Source organism: Centruroides sculpturatus, unplaced genomic scaffold, assembly GCF_000671375.1.
Source record: "Centruroides sculpturatus isolate CEXI.00-Female unplaced genomic scaffold, Cexi_2.0 scaffold178, whole genome shotgun sequence".
NCBI lineage: Eukaryota > Metazoa > Arthropoda > Arachnida > Scorpiones > Buthidae > Centruroides > Centruroides sculpturatus.
This window is the reverse complement of record NW_019384433.1, coordinates 354,380-373,002: the sequence shown is the minus strand read 5'-3', so window position 1 is coordinate 373,002 and position 18,623 is coordinate 354,380. Positions and strand designations below refer to the sequence as shown.

Here is an 18,623-nt window from a genome sequence, read left to right as displayed (position 1 = left end):
TTAGATACAATTCCCAAAATAGAATATAAATTGGAACAGTTAACATTAAGAATAATTTAAATTTGAATTTAGAATACAATTGAAAATTGAAAAACAAAATTAAGTAGTTGATGTTTAGAATAATTTAAATTTTGATATTTAGAATTATTTACATTATTTGAAACAAACTTTCCATTTCAAATCTATTTTTCAATTATATTTTAAAATTCAAATGTAAGTTATTCTGAATGTCAACTGTTTAAATTTAAATTCTATTTTATGAGTTATATATATCATATGTTCAGTTTGATATACTGATTTTGAATTTAAATTAATTTGAAAACATTTTTAAAGAATAAATGTTTGAATGTTTTTAAAGAATAAAACTGAAAAACTGGAGAAACAGGTAAGAAAAAGAAACTGCCTTTCTTAATCTTGAAAAATCAGTTTAATGACAAATATTTGTAAAAGTTTAAACAATGGAAGGAGTATATTTTATAATTTAAAAGGTTATATTTTAAAAAAGGTAAAAGTTAACATAAAACCTTTCAACTTATTAAGGACAAATGTTTTTGATCTACATTGCTAGATCTTTGTTAGTTGCTACAAGTATAGGATGAAAATTACAATACAATTACAGAATTTAAGGTTTGACTAAAGAGAACATTAACTGTTTAAAGTGTGCAAGTGTTAAGCCAAAAATTATGATATGAGCTGGTTGTCACCTTACAATTCATACAGCAATTTCCAGACCCTGAATAATATGTTGGCATCTTGGAAATTAATTCATTGTTGTTCCAAGTTGGTAATTGGATTTATTTTAAATTTCCAAGATTCCTAAGTATTTTATTTTATAACTGCCACTTAATTCTTATACCATGGGAAACAAAGCAAAGTGGCTGCACCATTGTGTCAGCCACTTTATTTCATTTGAACATTGTTTGATGAACTACAGACTTTCAAATTCAAAACTAGTCAGTATCAAAAATAGCTGGTTTTCTGTAATTCTGGATTTCTGGAAGCCATATATTTGATCCAGTACTGTACTGGATTGTCTCTGAAATGCATTTCGCATGTATGTCTTTCTGCATGCTGGTCCCAAGATATTTTGTTTCATGATAACGCATTTGTTCACAAAGTTGCATGTGTCATATTTTGACACACAAAAAAAAAATCTCGAACTTTTATCACCCCTTACTAACCAGTTTTCTCCTGGCTTATTTTCTTTTTCAAGTTGAAATTGAAGCTTAATACTTTCTGGATGGTAGAAACATCCGCAAATTAGTATCCTTTAAATAGTAATTTGCGGATGTTTCTACCATCCAGAAAGTCATAATAGAATTATTTATTTATTTATTTAATTATTTAATCAGACATACTAGGCAGAGCCCATGATGCGGGGTATACAATAATTTGTTACATGTACATTACACAAAAAAATATCATAATCCATCCATTATTACAGAGAAAATTAACATATACATAAATCAAAACAAAAATTATACAAGTATTATTATAAACAAAAAATAAATATCTCATAATAGAATTAAAGACTTGGAAAAGAGGAATTTTCTGTGAATCCCAAAAAATTGTGACAATTCTAAAGCCTGCACACTTGCTAGTGGATTGTAGTTTAAATAAAAAATATATATTATCTTTCTCTCATGTCTTTTGATTTTTTTTTTAATTCCTACCCTAAAATTTATGGACTGCACTATGCATTTAAGATATATTGTTATACATATGTATTTAATTATCTTTCACCCATGTGTTTTTGATTTTTTTATAATTTCTACCCTAAAATTTATGACTGCACTATGTATTTATATTATTATACACATGTATTTAATAAGCCTCTTGATAAGGAAATTGTCGGAGGGTATTACTCATCATGACAAGAATAAAACAGGGATACTGTTATTCTTGTGGCTAAAGGAACGCTTCTATTCTTTGATGATTTAATAGAATCAGTCACTCAATATTAAAAAAATTATTTTTTTGCTTTTGATATGATCTTCTTTCCACAATTTAGAGCAATACTTTTCTAGCAAACATTTTTTTTTTTTTAGTTAGTTAGTTAAAAGTTTTAGAGATTTTTCTACAAATCTGTCTACAAATTAGAAATTCTTATGTTTTGTTTTTAAAACGTTATAGTGAAAATTACATTTATTATCTATTTATTTTACTGTTAAATATAACATGTATTGTATAATATAATATAACTGTATCTTAATATTGATAGTTTCTGAATAATTGGTTAATTGAATTTAAAAAGATGATAATTAATATTTGACTCAAAAAAAATGCATTGTTGTTTTCTAATACTAAATATGTTTGGTATATGTTAATATATGTTTTTTTAATATTTTATTTCAAGACAAAAGTCAGATCAAGGAAATGCTAAGAAAATGAATGAAAAAGAAATTTCAATTAATGAAAATAAAAAGGTAAGAAAAAGAATTACTATGTGCAATTTTTTTAGAGTATGTCTTATAATATTTGTTCAAATTTAATGAATTATATGAAATTTATTTAAACTTTAAAATTATTTTTAAGAAGAAATGTTTAATTATAAATACAATATTTATAATACAATATAATACAATCATATTTATGATTGAAAATATAGAAAATATAACAGTTTACATTTTTTGAAAGTAGCAGTATTTAGTTCATTAAAACTTTTTTAAACTTTTCTACTCTGTGGCACTAAGAATTTTTTTTTTCATACTATTGTGGGTTTGACTAAGCTCACACAGAGCAGAGCAGCTGGGTTGGTTGTGGCCACCCAGTTCAAATTACCCATGAAAATTTCCAAGAATCTAATCTACACTCAAACCTAGGTCCTTCAGAACAACAGACAAACTTACAGAATTTTTTATTGAAATATTTAACAAGAACATTTACTTAAGAAGTTTTTAAAATGGTATATGCTTGTTATGTTGATTAACTTGAAACAGGATAATTGCTGATAGATATATAAATTAACTTTTTATTTAATTATAACATGATTTGTATTTTCAACAAGCCATTCCATATTATTTATCTTCCATATTTAATCAAAGCATAAATGACAAATAATTACAAGCTTATAGTACTTTATTGTAATTAAAATATTATCTATATATATATATAAAAATGGACATGTATGTCCCTATATTTCACTTTTTCGCAAAAACTACACATCGCACGTGAATGGTGTTTGTATGTGGTAGTAGCCCCAAGTCTCTATTCGTGCGTAGGGTTGGTTGCGTCTCGATAGCTATAAGGGTGCGGGAGATATGGGCTTGAAAGTGGTTGAAAGTGGCTTTCTATAAGGACCTTGAATAAGTTCTCGCTGTTTTTTTGTGAAAATTAACACTTTATTTAAAAAAAGTCGTAATAAACACGTCACTGAAAGTATTGTCCATCACTAGCCACTACTTTCTCCCATCGTTCTGGCAGCATTTGAATTCCATGTCGGAAAAACGACACGTTTTTTGAGGCTATCCAAGAATCAACCCATTTTTTGGCATCTTCATAAGAACGAAAGTGCTGCTCAGCCAGGCCATGTGACATCGATCGGAACAAGTGATAATCGGAAGGGGCGATGTCTGGTGAATATGGCGGGTGGGGTAGGACTTCCCATTTAAGCGTTTCCAAGTACGTTTTCACCGGTTGTGCAACATGTGGCCGAGCATTGTCATGTTGCAAAATCACTTTGTCGTGTCTCTGCTCATATAGCGGCCGTTTTTCCTTCAATGCTTGGCTCAAACGCATCAATTGTAGTCGATAGCGATCTCCCGTGATAGTTTCGTTTGGTTTGAGCAGCTCGTAATAAACTACACCTAGCTGATCCCACCAAATGCAGAGCAGAAGCTTCGAACCATGGATATTCGGCCTTGCTGACGATGTTGATGCATGACCGGGCTTACCCCACGATTTTCTACGCTTAGGGTTATCGTAGTGTATCCATTTTTCGTCACCCGTCACGATACGATGCAGAAAACCTTTCCTTTTCTGCCGTTGAAGCAGCTGTTCACATGTGAAAAGACGCCGTTCGACATCTCTCGGCTTCAACTCGTACGGCACCCAATGTCCTTGCTTTTGAATCATTCCTAATCCTTTTAAACGTTTCGAAACTGTTGTGTGATCAACTAATGATTCTGCAAGTTCAGCTAGCGTTTGACATGAGTCTTCATGAAGTAATGCCTCTAATTCCTTGTCTTCAAACTTTTTTGGTGCACCAGATCGTTCTTTATCTTCAACATCAAAATCATTATTTTTGAAGCGTCTAAACCAATCTCTGCATGTTGTTTCCGACAGAGCATGGTCGCCATAAGTCTCAACAAGAATTCTGTGTGCTTCTGCTGCAGATTTTTTTTGAATAAAATAGTGCAATAAAATTCCCCGCAAATACTCTTTTTTGGCACAAAACTAGACATGTTTAACACAATGAAAAAATAAGTTGTTTACACTTCGGTGAAATGACGTATACTGAATTTCAAGGTCACTTATTGTACTTCCTTACAGATGCGTCACCATCTAAAAATAAACACACGTGGTTCTGGTAACGCCATCTGTTGGAAAACAGCGAGAACTTATTCAAGGTCCTTATATTTCGAATGTTTTGTTTGAATTTGTTCGAATTAAATTCGAACATAAAATTCGAATATTGGTTCGATTATAGAATGATCATAAACGTTCCAGAAACGTTGAAAATAGTTCGTTTGACCGGACGTGGACAGGAGATGTTCAGAAATAGAATCGGGACCAGGTCTCTAATTAGTCTGGAAACGGGGGACCTAATTCTTGCATTCTGTGAAAACAGGCAAGATTGGCTATAATGTAATTATCTGAATCTTCACTATCGTTACTTTTTAAAAACCCAGCGAAGCGGGTCCTTGCAGCTAGATTCTAGATTACGTAGAAAAACAGTCTTTTATATATATAAAAAACTATATTACATACAAATGTACGAACAAATAAAAACCCAGCGAAGTGGGTCCTTGCAGCTAGTTTAATAATATAATTAAGTATAAAAAGATTTCTTAATTTTTAGTGTAATACATTACTTGAGTTCAATATATACGGTATTTAATTAAACTGTCTTATTAATTAGTAATAAAGCAAAACAACATATTTATATCAATCTTATATATTAGGTTGTTCGGAAAGTAATTTCGTTTTTTTTACCACTAGATGGATTAGTCATATTTTTCCTGCCATTTTTATTCTAAACCGTATTATTATTATATATTTTGACAGCTAGCATTTTAAGGCATATTTATAAAAAATTTTGTTTGATTTTGTGCAATTGTTTATTTTTTGTGTCTCATCAAATATGTAAGATCGAAAGCAGAATTTTCGACATATTTTGCTTTTTTATTACCAAAAAAATAAAAATGCCGTTCAAGCAAGAAAAAAATCATGTGACATGTATAGTGGAGATGTGTTGACAGAATAACAGTGCTAAAACTGGTTTACAAAATTTCGTTCTCGCAATTTCAGTATTGAAGATGCACCACATTATGGATGGCCAATTGAAGCCAATGAAAACAAAATAAAAGGTACCGATTGAAGCAAACTGCCGAATAACAACACGTGAAATCACTAAGAGATTAAATTTGTCAAATTGAACTGTTTATGATTACTTGAAACAAATTGGTTTTGTTTCAAAGCTTGATATATGAGTTCCACATATTCTTAAGGAGAGATGCTATCTTTGGTGGGATTTTAAGGAAATTTTTTTTTGGTGCTTTTACCAGACAATGTAACAATTGATTCGAAAGTGTACTGCCATTGAGTAAACAAATTGAGTAATATCATTAAATAGAAAAGGCAGCCAGAATTGATCAACAAAACAGGTGTAGTGTTTTACCACGATAATGTCAAATTTCACACAAGTTTGGTAACTCGTCAGAAACTGTTATAACTTAGATGGGACGTGCTATCACACCAACCATATTCGCCAGATCGAGCACACTCAGATTATTACTTGTTCCGGTCTATACAAATTTTTTTTAACTGTAAGACATTTACTTGAAATGACAATGTCAAAAATCACTTGGATCAGTTTTTTGTAAGCAACAATCAAAACTTTTATGAATGTGAAATCATGCTACTACCAGAAATGATGACAACAAATATTTGATCAAAATGGTCGATAAATAATTCAACAAAATATTTATTTATTATAAAAATATTGTGTATTTTTTCCACAGAAAAACGAAATTACTTTCCGAACAACCCAGTAATTAAGCTATAATTTAATTGTTAATAATTAGTTAATAATTTGAATAATGTTTCATAAATTTTTATATATTTTGTTTCGTTTTTAGATAGGAATGAAGCAAATTTTTTTTTTTTCAGAAAATGAAATGAAAATGTCAGTTTAAATTTAGTTTTATTTAGATATATAAAATGTTTAGTATTCTTCATTTTATGTAGTGAAAACACTCACTTTTGTACTCATAATATTGAAGTTTAAATTATTTCTTGTAATTTTTTTTTTTGCACATCAAAAACAGATTAAGAACAAAAACCTGTAATGGACCATACATTTTTTGAAAGCTTTACAATTTTTTATGCTTAATTTTTTGTTGAATAATGAAAAATTTTTAGATAAATATTATTTTATATATTTTATCACTTTAAAAAATTTTTAATTATGTATTTCAGTATGATTGCAGTCATAGTTCTATAAATATTATTGAAGATGATAATGGAAAAAACAAAATAAATGAAGTTATTTTGAAATCATCAGTTAATGAATCTTCAAACAGCATTTCACAAGCTTTGAATAAATTTAAAGAATTTGATTCAAGTAGACAAAAATCTGAATGTAATGGAATAAGAATTCAAAGTAAGATATTTTTATTTTATAAAATTAATTTTTAAAAATACAGTTTTACATAATATATGAATATCATTTTAAAAATAAATTTTGTGTGTTATGTTTATATCATGTTCTATATCAAAAAGAAAAAGTGCATGCATGTACTTATATAAGAAGTTTATTTAATTTTGTATCACTTTTCTTAAAACAATAGAACATTAATTCATATTGCAAAATGATAGCTATTGGAAAGATTTTTTAGTTATAAATGTAAACTAAATTGCTTCATTTGTTAAATACTATTTAAAGAGTAATTCCTTGGTTCTGGTGTCTTATACTTTCTGCTTTATAAATACAATACAGTGGAATATGTATAAAAGTAAATGAAAGCAATTGAAATTAAACATATTTATTTAATTAAAAAACAAAGTTTAGTAATTCACACAACTGATACATTTTTCAAAATGTTTTGAACAAATAAACTGATCATGATGATAACCTTGTTTTTTGACAAATTTTTTCAATTAAATTAATTTTTTTATTTAATTTTGCTTAATATTTGCTTATTATATTTTATTTAATAATGCAATAATATATTACATGCAAATTTCATTTTTTTACTTTGTAATATAATTCCATATTTTTTTTAATTGAAACTGTTTTCAAGGTATTGTGAGTGATGTTTGAACAAACTTGTTAGATAAAATAGATATTATGCTACATGAATTTACATGTATTGTGATTATTTTTAATTATAAGAGTTTAAAATTTACAAATTGCAAATGAATTTCTGAAATATTGCAGTTTTAAATAAAATTTTATAGTCAAACATTCTGACATTTAATTTTCAGAACACGGTGAAATTCAAAATATCCAATGTTTATCTTCTTGGAGTTTACCACAGACTGTTGTACAAAAGTATGAAGAATTTGGTGTAAGAGAAATGTTTAAATGGCAAGCTGAATGTTTATTAACTGGAGAAGTATTGAATGGAGGAAATTTAGTTTATTCTGCTCCAACAAGTGCTGGGAAAACTATTGTTGCAGAAATCTTGATGCTAAAGAAAGTATTAGAATTTAAAAGGAAAGCTATTATGGTTTTACCTTTTGTTGCTGTTGCTAGAGAAAAAATGTTCTATTTTCAGGTAAATCTAATAAATTGAATATAAAAGATTTATGCATTTTTCCATTATAATCCTCTTGATAGAAATGTTTATGGCATTAATATTTAATATAGAAGTTATTTTTTGAAGTTGGAATTAGAGTTGATGGATATATGGGATGTCATTCCCCTGCTGGAGGTTTTGATACTGTAGATATTGCTATTTGTACAATTGAAAAAGCAAATGGACTTATCAATAGACTTTTGGAAGAAAATAGACTTCAGCAAATAGGTAATTTTTAAAAATAGTTGAAAATTTATTAATTTTAATTAATTAATGTATAGCAATTTTATAAATCAGTTTTGATTTTTTCATTCTTTTTATTATTAATTATTTCATTACTATTATCAATTTAAGGCTATAATGTCTTTTAGGGCTTATCACACATGGAGACGGATTTTCAGATTTTAGTTTTTAACATCAAAATATAATATTTAACTAATTTTACAATAAAATTCTTATTCAAATTTTCACCCTACTAATAAATATGCAGTTCAGTATCATGCCCTTATCAGTTTACATTTGTAGGCTGTTCTATTATAAATTAATGTATTTAAAATTCTGGACATATTTAAAATAATCGTGTTGGACATATTTAAATATATTAATTTATAATAGAACAGCCTAAAAGAATGTAAACTGATGACAGCATGATACCAAAATGCATATACATTAGTAGGCTGAAAATTTGAATAAGAATTTTGTTGTAAAATTACTTAACCCTTAACTGATATCGTAAATTTTTCAAACGTAACTAGTATATGGGGGCTGCGCGGCCCCCAAGCAAAATTTGCCTTTAGAGAGCAAGTTTACAAATGTGACAGTTCAAAAGTGCATAAATGCTAAATGGAACCCTTCTTTAGTATAATCAACTTTTATTTATTTATATAATTTTCTTTACTTAATTATTACAAGAGATCACAAAATTGTTACAACTTTTGGTGTATGCTTTTTTGAACAATGCAAAAATCTACCCTATTGTAAGTTTTTACCAAAGATATTTTTTTTTCTTATTCTTAAGAAACTAATCTTATAAAAAAGTATCTCTTATAGCCTCTAACTATCATTTGTTAAAAAAACCACAGGTAATATAATCACTTCTATTTTTAAGACTCAGGAACATTTTAACTCAATTACATAGTTCAGTCTTGAGAGTTATCACATAGTATTTTTGTAGTACTATGCACTTTGCAAATAAATTTCAAACAACTGTTGCACTTAGTAGCATATTTACCATCTTTTTTTCCAGCACAAAATAACAACATACTCTTTTCAGAAGATTTCGGCTTGATCTAGCAATTTGTATAATATCATCTATTAGCAGTTCAAATGATTCTTTTGTAGTCATTTTGAATTTTTGATGCAAGATTGAGATATCTTTGCAAAATAATTGTAAAAATGAAAAAAAAACATAAAAACACATTTCCACAAAAAACCAACGTAACTGGTATCGTGGAGGCTGCGCGGCCCCCAGAAGGTACGTAGCTCTATCCTTGTAAGTGCTACAGGGCCAAACATTTGGCACTCGCTAAGAGTCGCGACGTAATGAGATTACATAAAATGGCAGCTGCGCATGATATTTAGATTTTTAGAAAATCATAAAAATATGACGCGTGGGGGCCGCGTGGCCCCCAAGAAACCAGTTAAGGGTTAAGTATTGTTTTTTGATGTTAAAAACTAAAATCTGAAAATCGGTCTCCACATATGATACGCCCTAAAAGATATTGCAACCTTAAATTGATAATAGTATTGAAATAATTAATAATGATAAACAGAAGGGCAAGAAGCATGCAGTTTAATCCTTCTTTATTGTTTTAATATAAATAATATCTTTTTAAATTGTTGATGCTTATTCTAGATTAATCTTTATGCAATGGCATAGATAGAAATCATACAGAAATATACGAGGGTGGATCAAATATAAACGGTAATTTTTTTAGACATTTATTGATTAATAATATACACAAGTGAAAACTTTAGTTCTTCTCTACATATCCTCCTGCAAACTCTACACACTTTTGCCAAGAATTTGGAAGCTTCAATATCCCTCTCTCATAAAAAGGTTGAGGGCAAACTATGAGCCAATTGCGCACATGCTCCTCAACTTCTTCATTACTTGCAAATTGTTTTCCTCCAAGTGATTCCTTCAAGGGTGCGAACAAAAAATAGTCACAGGGGGACAAGTCTGGACTATAAGGAGGGTGTTTGAGGATTTCCCAGTCCATTTCTTCCAATTTATTCCTTGTCAAGAACGCGGTGTGCATGGGCACTAATTTTTCTGAAGTCAAGATGATCAGTGATAACAGATTGAACACTTCCATAGCTGGTACCCACTTCTGTTGATATTTCTTCAACAGTTAACCAGCAATCAAGTTCAATAAGCTCTTGAATGACATGGATGTTGTCATCTGTAAGGCTTGTCCTTGGGCATTGATCATGAACTTCGTTTTAGACACGTTCTTGCCCACCCTTAAATTCTTTGGCTCACGTATACTCATGATTCTGAGACAGTGTACTGTCCCCAAACTGTGCCTTCAATCAACTAAAAATTTCTGAGGGTTTAATGCCTCCATTAGTTAAAAACTTTATGATGATGCATTGTGCAACAGATGAATGTACCTTTTACTCGGTCATGGCTGTACTGACAACAGAACCAAATGCACTTGTTAACCAAGCCAGTTCCCCGCTCCTCACAAACCAGACATCAACTGCACTCTACATCATCTAGCTAGGAACTGCATGGTAAGCAGAATAGCAAAATTACTGTTTATATTTGATCCATCCATGTATTTTAGCTAAAATTCAGTTTTCAAGCAGATTTTTTTTATTACAAAATTATATATATTACTTTCCTGAATATATACTTTCCAGCTGTTATATATAACAGGGGAAAGTGTGGCAATCAGTCAAAAAATTATCCCACAAAGATTTTTACATTTTGGACTAAGAGGACTTGAAATGTCAAGGAATGAAAAAAATTTGGGGTTTTTTTTTTCTGTATATATGGATGTTAGTGTGTGGGGGCACTATTTTGTTCACCCTGTTTGAAGCTTAATAATTCCCCTGCTTTTTATCAAAAATTTTTGAAATTTTGCACGGAGATTTGTTTATTAGGGGGATCGATGCTATTACATTTTGGTGGCTTAAAGTCAAGGGTGGTTAAGGAGATAAAGGGGTATGTATTTTAAGTAGGGTCATACTTAATGACGATTTTATTCACTATTAGCATTTACAATTTTTTATAAAATTCATCCCTACCCTGAAAATTAAGATTTTTGCCTTTTTATAATAGTTAAAAATATAACAAGTTTTTTAAATAAAATATGATTACAGATGGCACCACCAAAATTTTAAATGTTGTCGGGAAAGTTGAGCAACTTGTTGTTGATTTATATTTCAAATGTATTTGTAAAATTTAAGTAGACATTTTAAATATCTGAAATCTATCTGTAAGTGTAAGATTTGATAAATAAAAAAACTGAAACATTTTTCAGTTTTATGGAATATTAGATTGAGAGAAAATGTTCAGAAAGTTTCCTTATAATATCAGTAAATATATAATGAATTATGTCAGTAAATATAAGAGAAATTGGTCTATTGAAAAACTTATTCAAATATCAAAAAATATTTTTCTGAAATTAACATCTTAAATAAAAAGTATACTTTAACCATTTTGTTAAGACAGTCTGGAGAAATCTACAGCTGTCAACAAAATTATAGGAAATAATGAATAAGAAGTTTGGAGAGAAAGCAATGAAATGCATTTAGTAATAAAAATAAAACAATGGACGACTCATACTTGATAACAAATAAACAAAGTTAAAAATCTTGCAAATAAATGACCATAAGGGAGACAAATAAAGAAAATCCATTACATGAAAGAAACAGCTCTGCATCCTTCATCAAGGATGACAAGCAGGAAGAGATAATCTTGTAAAAGTGGAAATCTCATGGGATTTGTTCAGCTGATCACATTCTTCTGATGTAAAGAGCTGAGAAATGGAGTTTATTGGATAACCTATGGATCTACCTAGAAAAATCTCAGACAGTCAGAGATAGTTCCGTCTTATGAAGTTTAGTATGTTACCATCCATTGGTCTTTGTCTCCAGAGTCTTGTTATCTAGTCAAATCAGATAGGTTGTCGTCTCTGCTACCTCTAGACCTTTCTGTCTCTTAGCCATTGCTGTTTGACCAGCAAAATGAGTATCCTTTCACTACCTTCCACTGTCTGCACAGTGGATATGTTATTGCACTCTCATGCTTTATAGGGAATCCCCACTCATTATGATTAGTGTGGCTGACATTCATAAGTTAAATGATAATTATAGTATCCATGTTATTTAAATATATTTATACTTGTAAACATTTAGTTGAATATATTTAGCCAATAAATATAGTTACTATATTTAAAAAATGCAGTGTCCTCTAATTGCTTAGTTGTGTTTGTCAGTCACTGAAAATAACAAATTTATATTTAGAAAAAAAATATTTCTTGCTAGACTATTCATACAAATGAGTCCAAGTCCTTCTGTCCTTTCACACACTTGTGGAGGCATTAACAAATCCACAGTGGAACTGACCTTTTATTTTAGGCTACTTGTCCACCATCAAATGTAAAAAAGTTAAAAAAGTCTTCTAGCTCCACAAGCGTGTGAAACAACAGAAGGATTTGGACTCATTTGTATGTATAGTCTAGCAAGAAATATATTTTTTCTAAATATGAATTCATCCTTGTAAATTTTTTAATGTAAAAAATTTATAGTGATATCAATATTGTTATTATGTTATAAATTGTTATGAAGTTTTTGAATTAAATGTTTGTAATTAAAAACAAATAATTTTATTTTCTAACACTTAAGTTTTAATTATACAGAATAATTAATTATAAATTTCAAATAAATGACAACAAAATATATTGAATAAAAATATAATTATTTATGTTTTTTCAATCAATATTTCAATATACATATAATATATATTTTTGAATTAATTAGATTGATTGATGATGACAAATAATTCTTTTTTTATATTATTTATTATTTTGATTAACAATTTTAAATGAAAATATCTATATTGGGCATTTGTGCACAATATAGGTAATACCTATGAGCATAATACAATATTTGCACATAGGTAGTACATGTATGTATAGGAAGACAATGCAAACAAGTAAACAATGAGAATGAATAACAAATAAATTTAAATGAGAAAGCAGATTTATATATTTGTGAGATCCGAACCGTGAATAAACTAATTTCCCCTTTTCTCATAAATTTTCAACATATTTTAAATAAATACATCACCCAACCATTAAAACAACATTGGCAGAAAAAAGGATCAAATATAACCTTCCTTCAAAAAAATGTAAACAGTCACTCATCTAAACATCATTCAGCTAATATTACAAGATATAAGTTTATAATTATATTCGATTTCTTTACTTTATTATGGTCCCGGGAAAACCTTTTAACCTCCACACCTGCTAAAGTAATTTTTACTTTTAACAACAGTCCATCACCTGACTAAATTTTCCAGGCCGAATCGATATAAGACTGATTCCTCCTCCCCTTCCGAGGAGTGTCTCACAAGTTGGACTATACTGAGGAGCAATATTGTTGAACTACCTTTATTAAGTGCAGTCTAAGAATCTGAGATGCGATTTTTATAAAATTGTGCACCATCGACATCAAGGACTGATACGAACCTCCATGGGAATAATCAAGAGGTATGATATCAAGCATGTAAAACTCTCTCTTGCCCCTTAAACTTGTACTCGAAAGAGAGGGCTCTTTAGGAGAGCTCGAAGTTATGTTGATTGTCGTAATTGTAAATGTCCTTTTTGTTATTCAATAAATTTTTGATTTTCTTGTTAATGGTGTCCTTTACTCATTTATTGCCTATGCCTTACCGATGACCCCTCTCTCCTCCTCCACTCGACTTCACAAAAAGAATCCCGACTCCTCAGGATTGTAAAACATAAACAAGCCATCCACTGACAAGTGGGCAGTTTTCGCCAAACTGTTGCTGAGGAAGAGGCAAGACATCCACCTTGCTTCCAGCTACCCACATATTTGCTTTCTTATTTATATTTATTTGCTATCTATTTCATTGTTTATTTGTTTTTGTTTATCATCTCTTGAAAATTTAATTTTGTTGTAGAAATTAGATTTTATGTTTATAAATAAAATTATTATTGTAGAATTATTATAGAATTTAAATCAAATATTAGCAAAATATGCACTATGTTATAATGATCGTAAATATTTAAAATCTATTTAATCTTACTAACATTATTAAGTTCTTTTCTTCTCATCAAACTTTGTCTCTCACTCATTAATTTTAGGTTTTTTTGTGTAAAGTTAAATATTTGCTTGAAAAAACTTTCAGCTCTAGTGTTAACAACTAATGATTTTCTATTTTTACAAGATATAAGAAAATGATATAATTTAAATCTTATCAAAAATCAAATATAATCTAGAAAAACATTAAAAGCACAAAATTCTTATGTTTCTATGTTGATATTTATGTTTACTTTCAATAAATGTTGAGATATATAAAATGTAAAATTTATGATGTGCTATTGGTTTTGCTAAAATTTTATAAAGATTTACTTAAGTAATTTTTTTCATTAGAAATTTCTTTAACATGAATTATTTATATTATAGCAAATCAGTTTAATTTTGTCTTTATATTTTGTTATATTATGTAAATCATATGTACTAGTGTATATAAATAAACAAGACAAGCCAAAAGTCTCTGAATCCTGATTTTAATATTTTTCACATTGGTAATTTTTTTGTCTGATGGTTCTTTCTATTTTTCAATATTTGGAATCAAGTTTGAACATCAGTTCTGATTTTAGAAAATCTTTGTGTTTTTAATTGGAAATCTTTTTGTTTTTTAAAAGGACTTTTTTAAAACTTTCTGGTGGCTAGTAGCCTAGAAAGGAAGGTTGGTCACCAGAAATGTACTGTCTAGAACGCAAAAGAAAAAAATGGTGATCCCTATTTGGGCAAACTTGTCTTCAAATATTAAAAAATTTTTCACATTGGTAATATTAACTTGTGCTATGAATTTGTAAAATCAATGTCTTTCTCACATCTTTGGGAACATGTAAGGACAATGACAATGCCCTTAAGCATTTAAATTAGCTATGCAAAGTGCAAATTTTAAACCATGCCAGAATCTTCCCTTGCACAGATATACTGATGCATCAACCTGTGACAGTTTCTTATTGTCTCTCTGACATTATAATGCAACAGTGTAGGCTACCCACATGCATAAGCATATCTTTTTGACAAGTCTTTATTTTCTTTTTGGAGGTGTATTTTAAAATGAAATCATAAGCACAATGCATAGATAGATTTCCTGCAATATCTCCCAATTTGTCATCATCTGATTTCTTCCTTTGAGGTTATATAAAGTAATGAACATATAGCAATAATCCAAAAGTTGCAGTCCTTGAAAAGGAACATTGCCATTATCATAAATCACATCTCTGGTCATTTTAAAATATGTGGCTACAAACATGTGTTTCTGCATGCATTTGTGCTTGCTCCTGCAAGGACATTTCATCATCTTCTGTGACAGTGTTTTCAAAGGAATTGGGAAATACAGCTAAGATATGTAAAACTTTTTTATTTGCATTAAAAATTTCACCACAATTTTTTGAAATCAGAGTTTGGGGACTTTTGGCCCATCCTGTACATATAAGGGCAGTTCAACTTTTATTTGGAATTTCAGTAATGACAATGGAACTGTTTGTTACATAGTTCCAATATATGCTTTTTTTTCCTTACACACATTCAAACTTCTCCCTGTGTTTTGGCAACAGTGGTCCCTGTCCACAGAATCAAAGTATTTTGACTGATGTCAGAATATGGTCCTGCCCATGGTGAATATGATTTTTGATTAGGAAATTCTGGATCACCCAGCATACAGTTCAGATCTGTCATCATTCAATTATCACTATTTGGTCTTTTAAAGGAAGCCTTAGGAGACAAGAACCATTGCATGAAGAACTCTCTGAAGTTAGAGTGTTTGTCATGCAGTGGCTCAGACATCAAATACTATTCTATTATGCAGGCATATCATTATTGTCAAAATGATGGGAGAAGTGTCAGTGTGTTGAGAGGTAGTACTTAGAGAATAAAACATAAATTGGGATTATGTAACACACAGTTCAATTGCCATTACTGAAGTTTAGATAGCAGTTGACCTGTTCTTGTATATGTAGATTATAAGTATTTTTTGTAAAGTGTTATAATAATAAAATAATTTTTTATTTGCAGGTATTTTAGTTGTAGATGAACTGCATATGCTGGGTGATTCGCACAGAGGTTATTTATTGGAATTACTGTTAACTAAAATTTTATATATAAGTAAAAAGTAAGATCATACAATATTAATAAACATAATTATAAAAAGATTAGATTTTTACTTAATTTGATTAATGAATCTTTTATTAAAGGCATCATCTTAATAATAAAATACAAATTATTGGGATGAGTGCTACACTTCCTAATTTAGAAATTTTAGCACACTGGTTGGAAGCAGATCTTTATACTACTGACTTCAGACCTGTTCCTCTGCATGAATTAATTAAAATAGGTTCAACAATATACGATTGTTCAACTCTCAAAGAGATTCGTTGTTTAAATTCTCTGCCAATTTCTTTTCAAAATGATGCTGATCATACAATATATCTGTCAATAGAAACTGTTGTGAATGGTCATTCTGTTTTAATATTTTGCCCCTCTAAAATTTGGTGTGAGAAGCTTGCAGAAAATATAGCAAAGGAAATCTTCAGATTAGGAAACTTTCAAACTAGGATTGAAAATGACTCTGAAGGTATATATATTTTATATATTGAAGATTTTACTAATCTGTAAATATTTTTTTCTGGTAAAATTAGCTAATCACTTATTAAGAATTTATTAAAAATAAATAAATAAAATGGCATGAGACATGTGTAATTATTAATATATTTTTATATGCGGTTATAAGAAAGAATAGTAATATAGAATATTTTCTGTGAATTGTATTGGATGCACCTATATATTAATTTTAAATTTTATAATTTATACTATTAAAATTTATTTATAATGTTTCACTTTAATTTAAAAATTAATGAATATATTTTATTAAAGTTTCTTATTTTTTAATAGAATCAACATTGATGGGCATTCGTTTAAGAGAGCAGTTAAACAGTAATGATTTATCTGATGTTTTAGAACAATTACAAAGATGTCCAGCAGGTTTGGATAATACATTGTTAAACACAATTAAATTTGGAGTTGCATTTCATCATGCAGGTAAGGAAAATATGAATTTTATTATTATAAGATATTAAAATTTTAAACTATTTTTATTGCTTTTTTCTTATAAAGTAAAATATTATTTTTATTCAAATTAATGATATATTAATTAGAATAATAAAATATTTTGTAATAAAAAAAGGGGAACTTTGAATAATACATTATTAAATGTAATTATTTGGAAAAAAATTTTTTATCAAGATATTTTAATATTTTATTTTAAAGTTTATTAATAATATAGCAGTTATTAATTGCACCAGATTAAGAAATTTTTTGAATTAAACTGTATTTTCCATATTATTCTCTTTATTCATTAGATGTAACTCATAAGTAAAATAAATTTATTTTTTACTAATGCATTCATGAATAAACTTTTCATTTTCTCTGATCATTTCATAAATATTGATTAAAGGAATGGAAATAGAAAATGTTAATACATTACAGTAAAACATTATACATTAATGCTCTTATTAAAATTCATAAAGGAAATGTAAGAATTCTTTTTAAAGATTTTATTCTAACTCTTCCACTTAATTTGTACATAAAATTATATTTATTTTACTCATTTCTGTAGGATTGGATATGAAGTGAATCAGTTTTTATATTATATTTAATTTCTAGGACTTACATTTGATGAAAGGGATATAATTGAAGGAGCTTTTAAACAAGGTTTTATTAGAGTACTTGTTGCTACTTCCACTTTATCTTCAGGTGTCAATCTTCCAGCTAGACGTGTTATTATTAGATCACCCATGTTTTGTGGTTCAGTTATTGATGTTCTCACCTACAAACAAATGGCTGGAAGAGCAGGAAGAAAAGGCAAAGATACAGAAGGTAATTATCATATTGCTAAAATTAGTATTTATATATAAGAAAGTAATTGATTGATTTAAACAGATAACCAATTTTCTTTATTATTTTTTTTATTGTAAATCATAGGTGAAAGTTTGTTAATTTGTAAGGAGACTGAGAGTTTTCAAGCAAACATGTTAATTAAATCAAGTATTCCACCTATACAATCTTGTCTTGTAGGATTTGGTGATTTCATTCTAAGTAATAGTGTGAAACGAGCAATTTTAGAGGTAAATTTTAAATTTATAATACTTTAATATNTTCTTGAATGAGCTAAGTTTCTCAAAATATTTTAGGAAATTCTATCAATCATTTGAATTTACAAGGAATTTACAAACATTTCAACATAATAATAAGTACAAAATTATTATTATTATGTTGAAATGTTTCAACTCAACTTTGTAAATTCAAAATTATTATTATTATTATTATTATTATAATAATTACAAAAATTATTATTTTTTTAAAACATATACATTTAAATTTTGCTTAATT

General features: G+C 28.5%; 1 protein-coding gene across 1 annotated transcript in view; it reads left to right on the top strand.

Annotated features, from left to right (window-relative positions):
- The first annotated feature begins 234 nt into the window (after positions 1–234).
- LOC111619794 (DNA polymerase theta-like) overlaps positions 235–18,623 on the top strand; it is a 34,502-nt gene continuing 16,113 nt past the window's right edge. The window contains exons 1-10 of the mRNA XM_023361610.1: positions 235–385; positions 2,357–2,426; positions 6,640–6,823; positions 7,648–7,940; positions 8,033–8,189; positions 16,251–16,347; positions 16,430–16,809; positions 17,127–17,273; positions 17,898–18,110; positions 18,216–18,358. Of these exons, the coding sequence (XP_023217378.1) occupies positions 2,388–2,426; positions 6,640–6,823; positions 7,648–7,940; positions 8,033–8,189; positions 16,251–16,347; positions 16,430–16,809; positions 17,127–17,273; positions 17,898–18,110; positions 18,216–18,358 (1,653 nt within the window). The 5' untranslated portion in view covers positions 235–385; positions 2,357–2,387. The remainder of the gene's footprint in view (positions 386–2,356; positions 2,427–6,639; positions 6,824–7,647; positions 7,941–8,032; positions 8,190–16,250; positions 16,348–16,429; positions 16,810–17,126; positions 17,274–17,897; positions 18,111–18,215; positions 18,359–18,623) is intronic.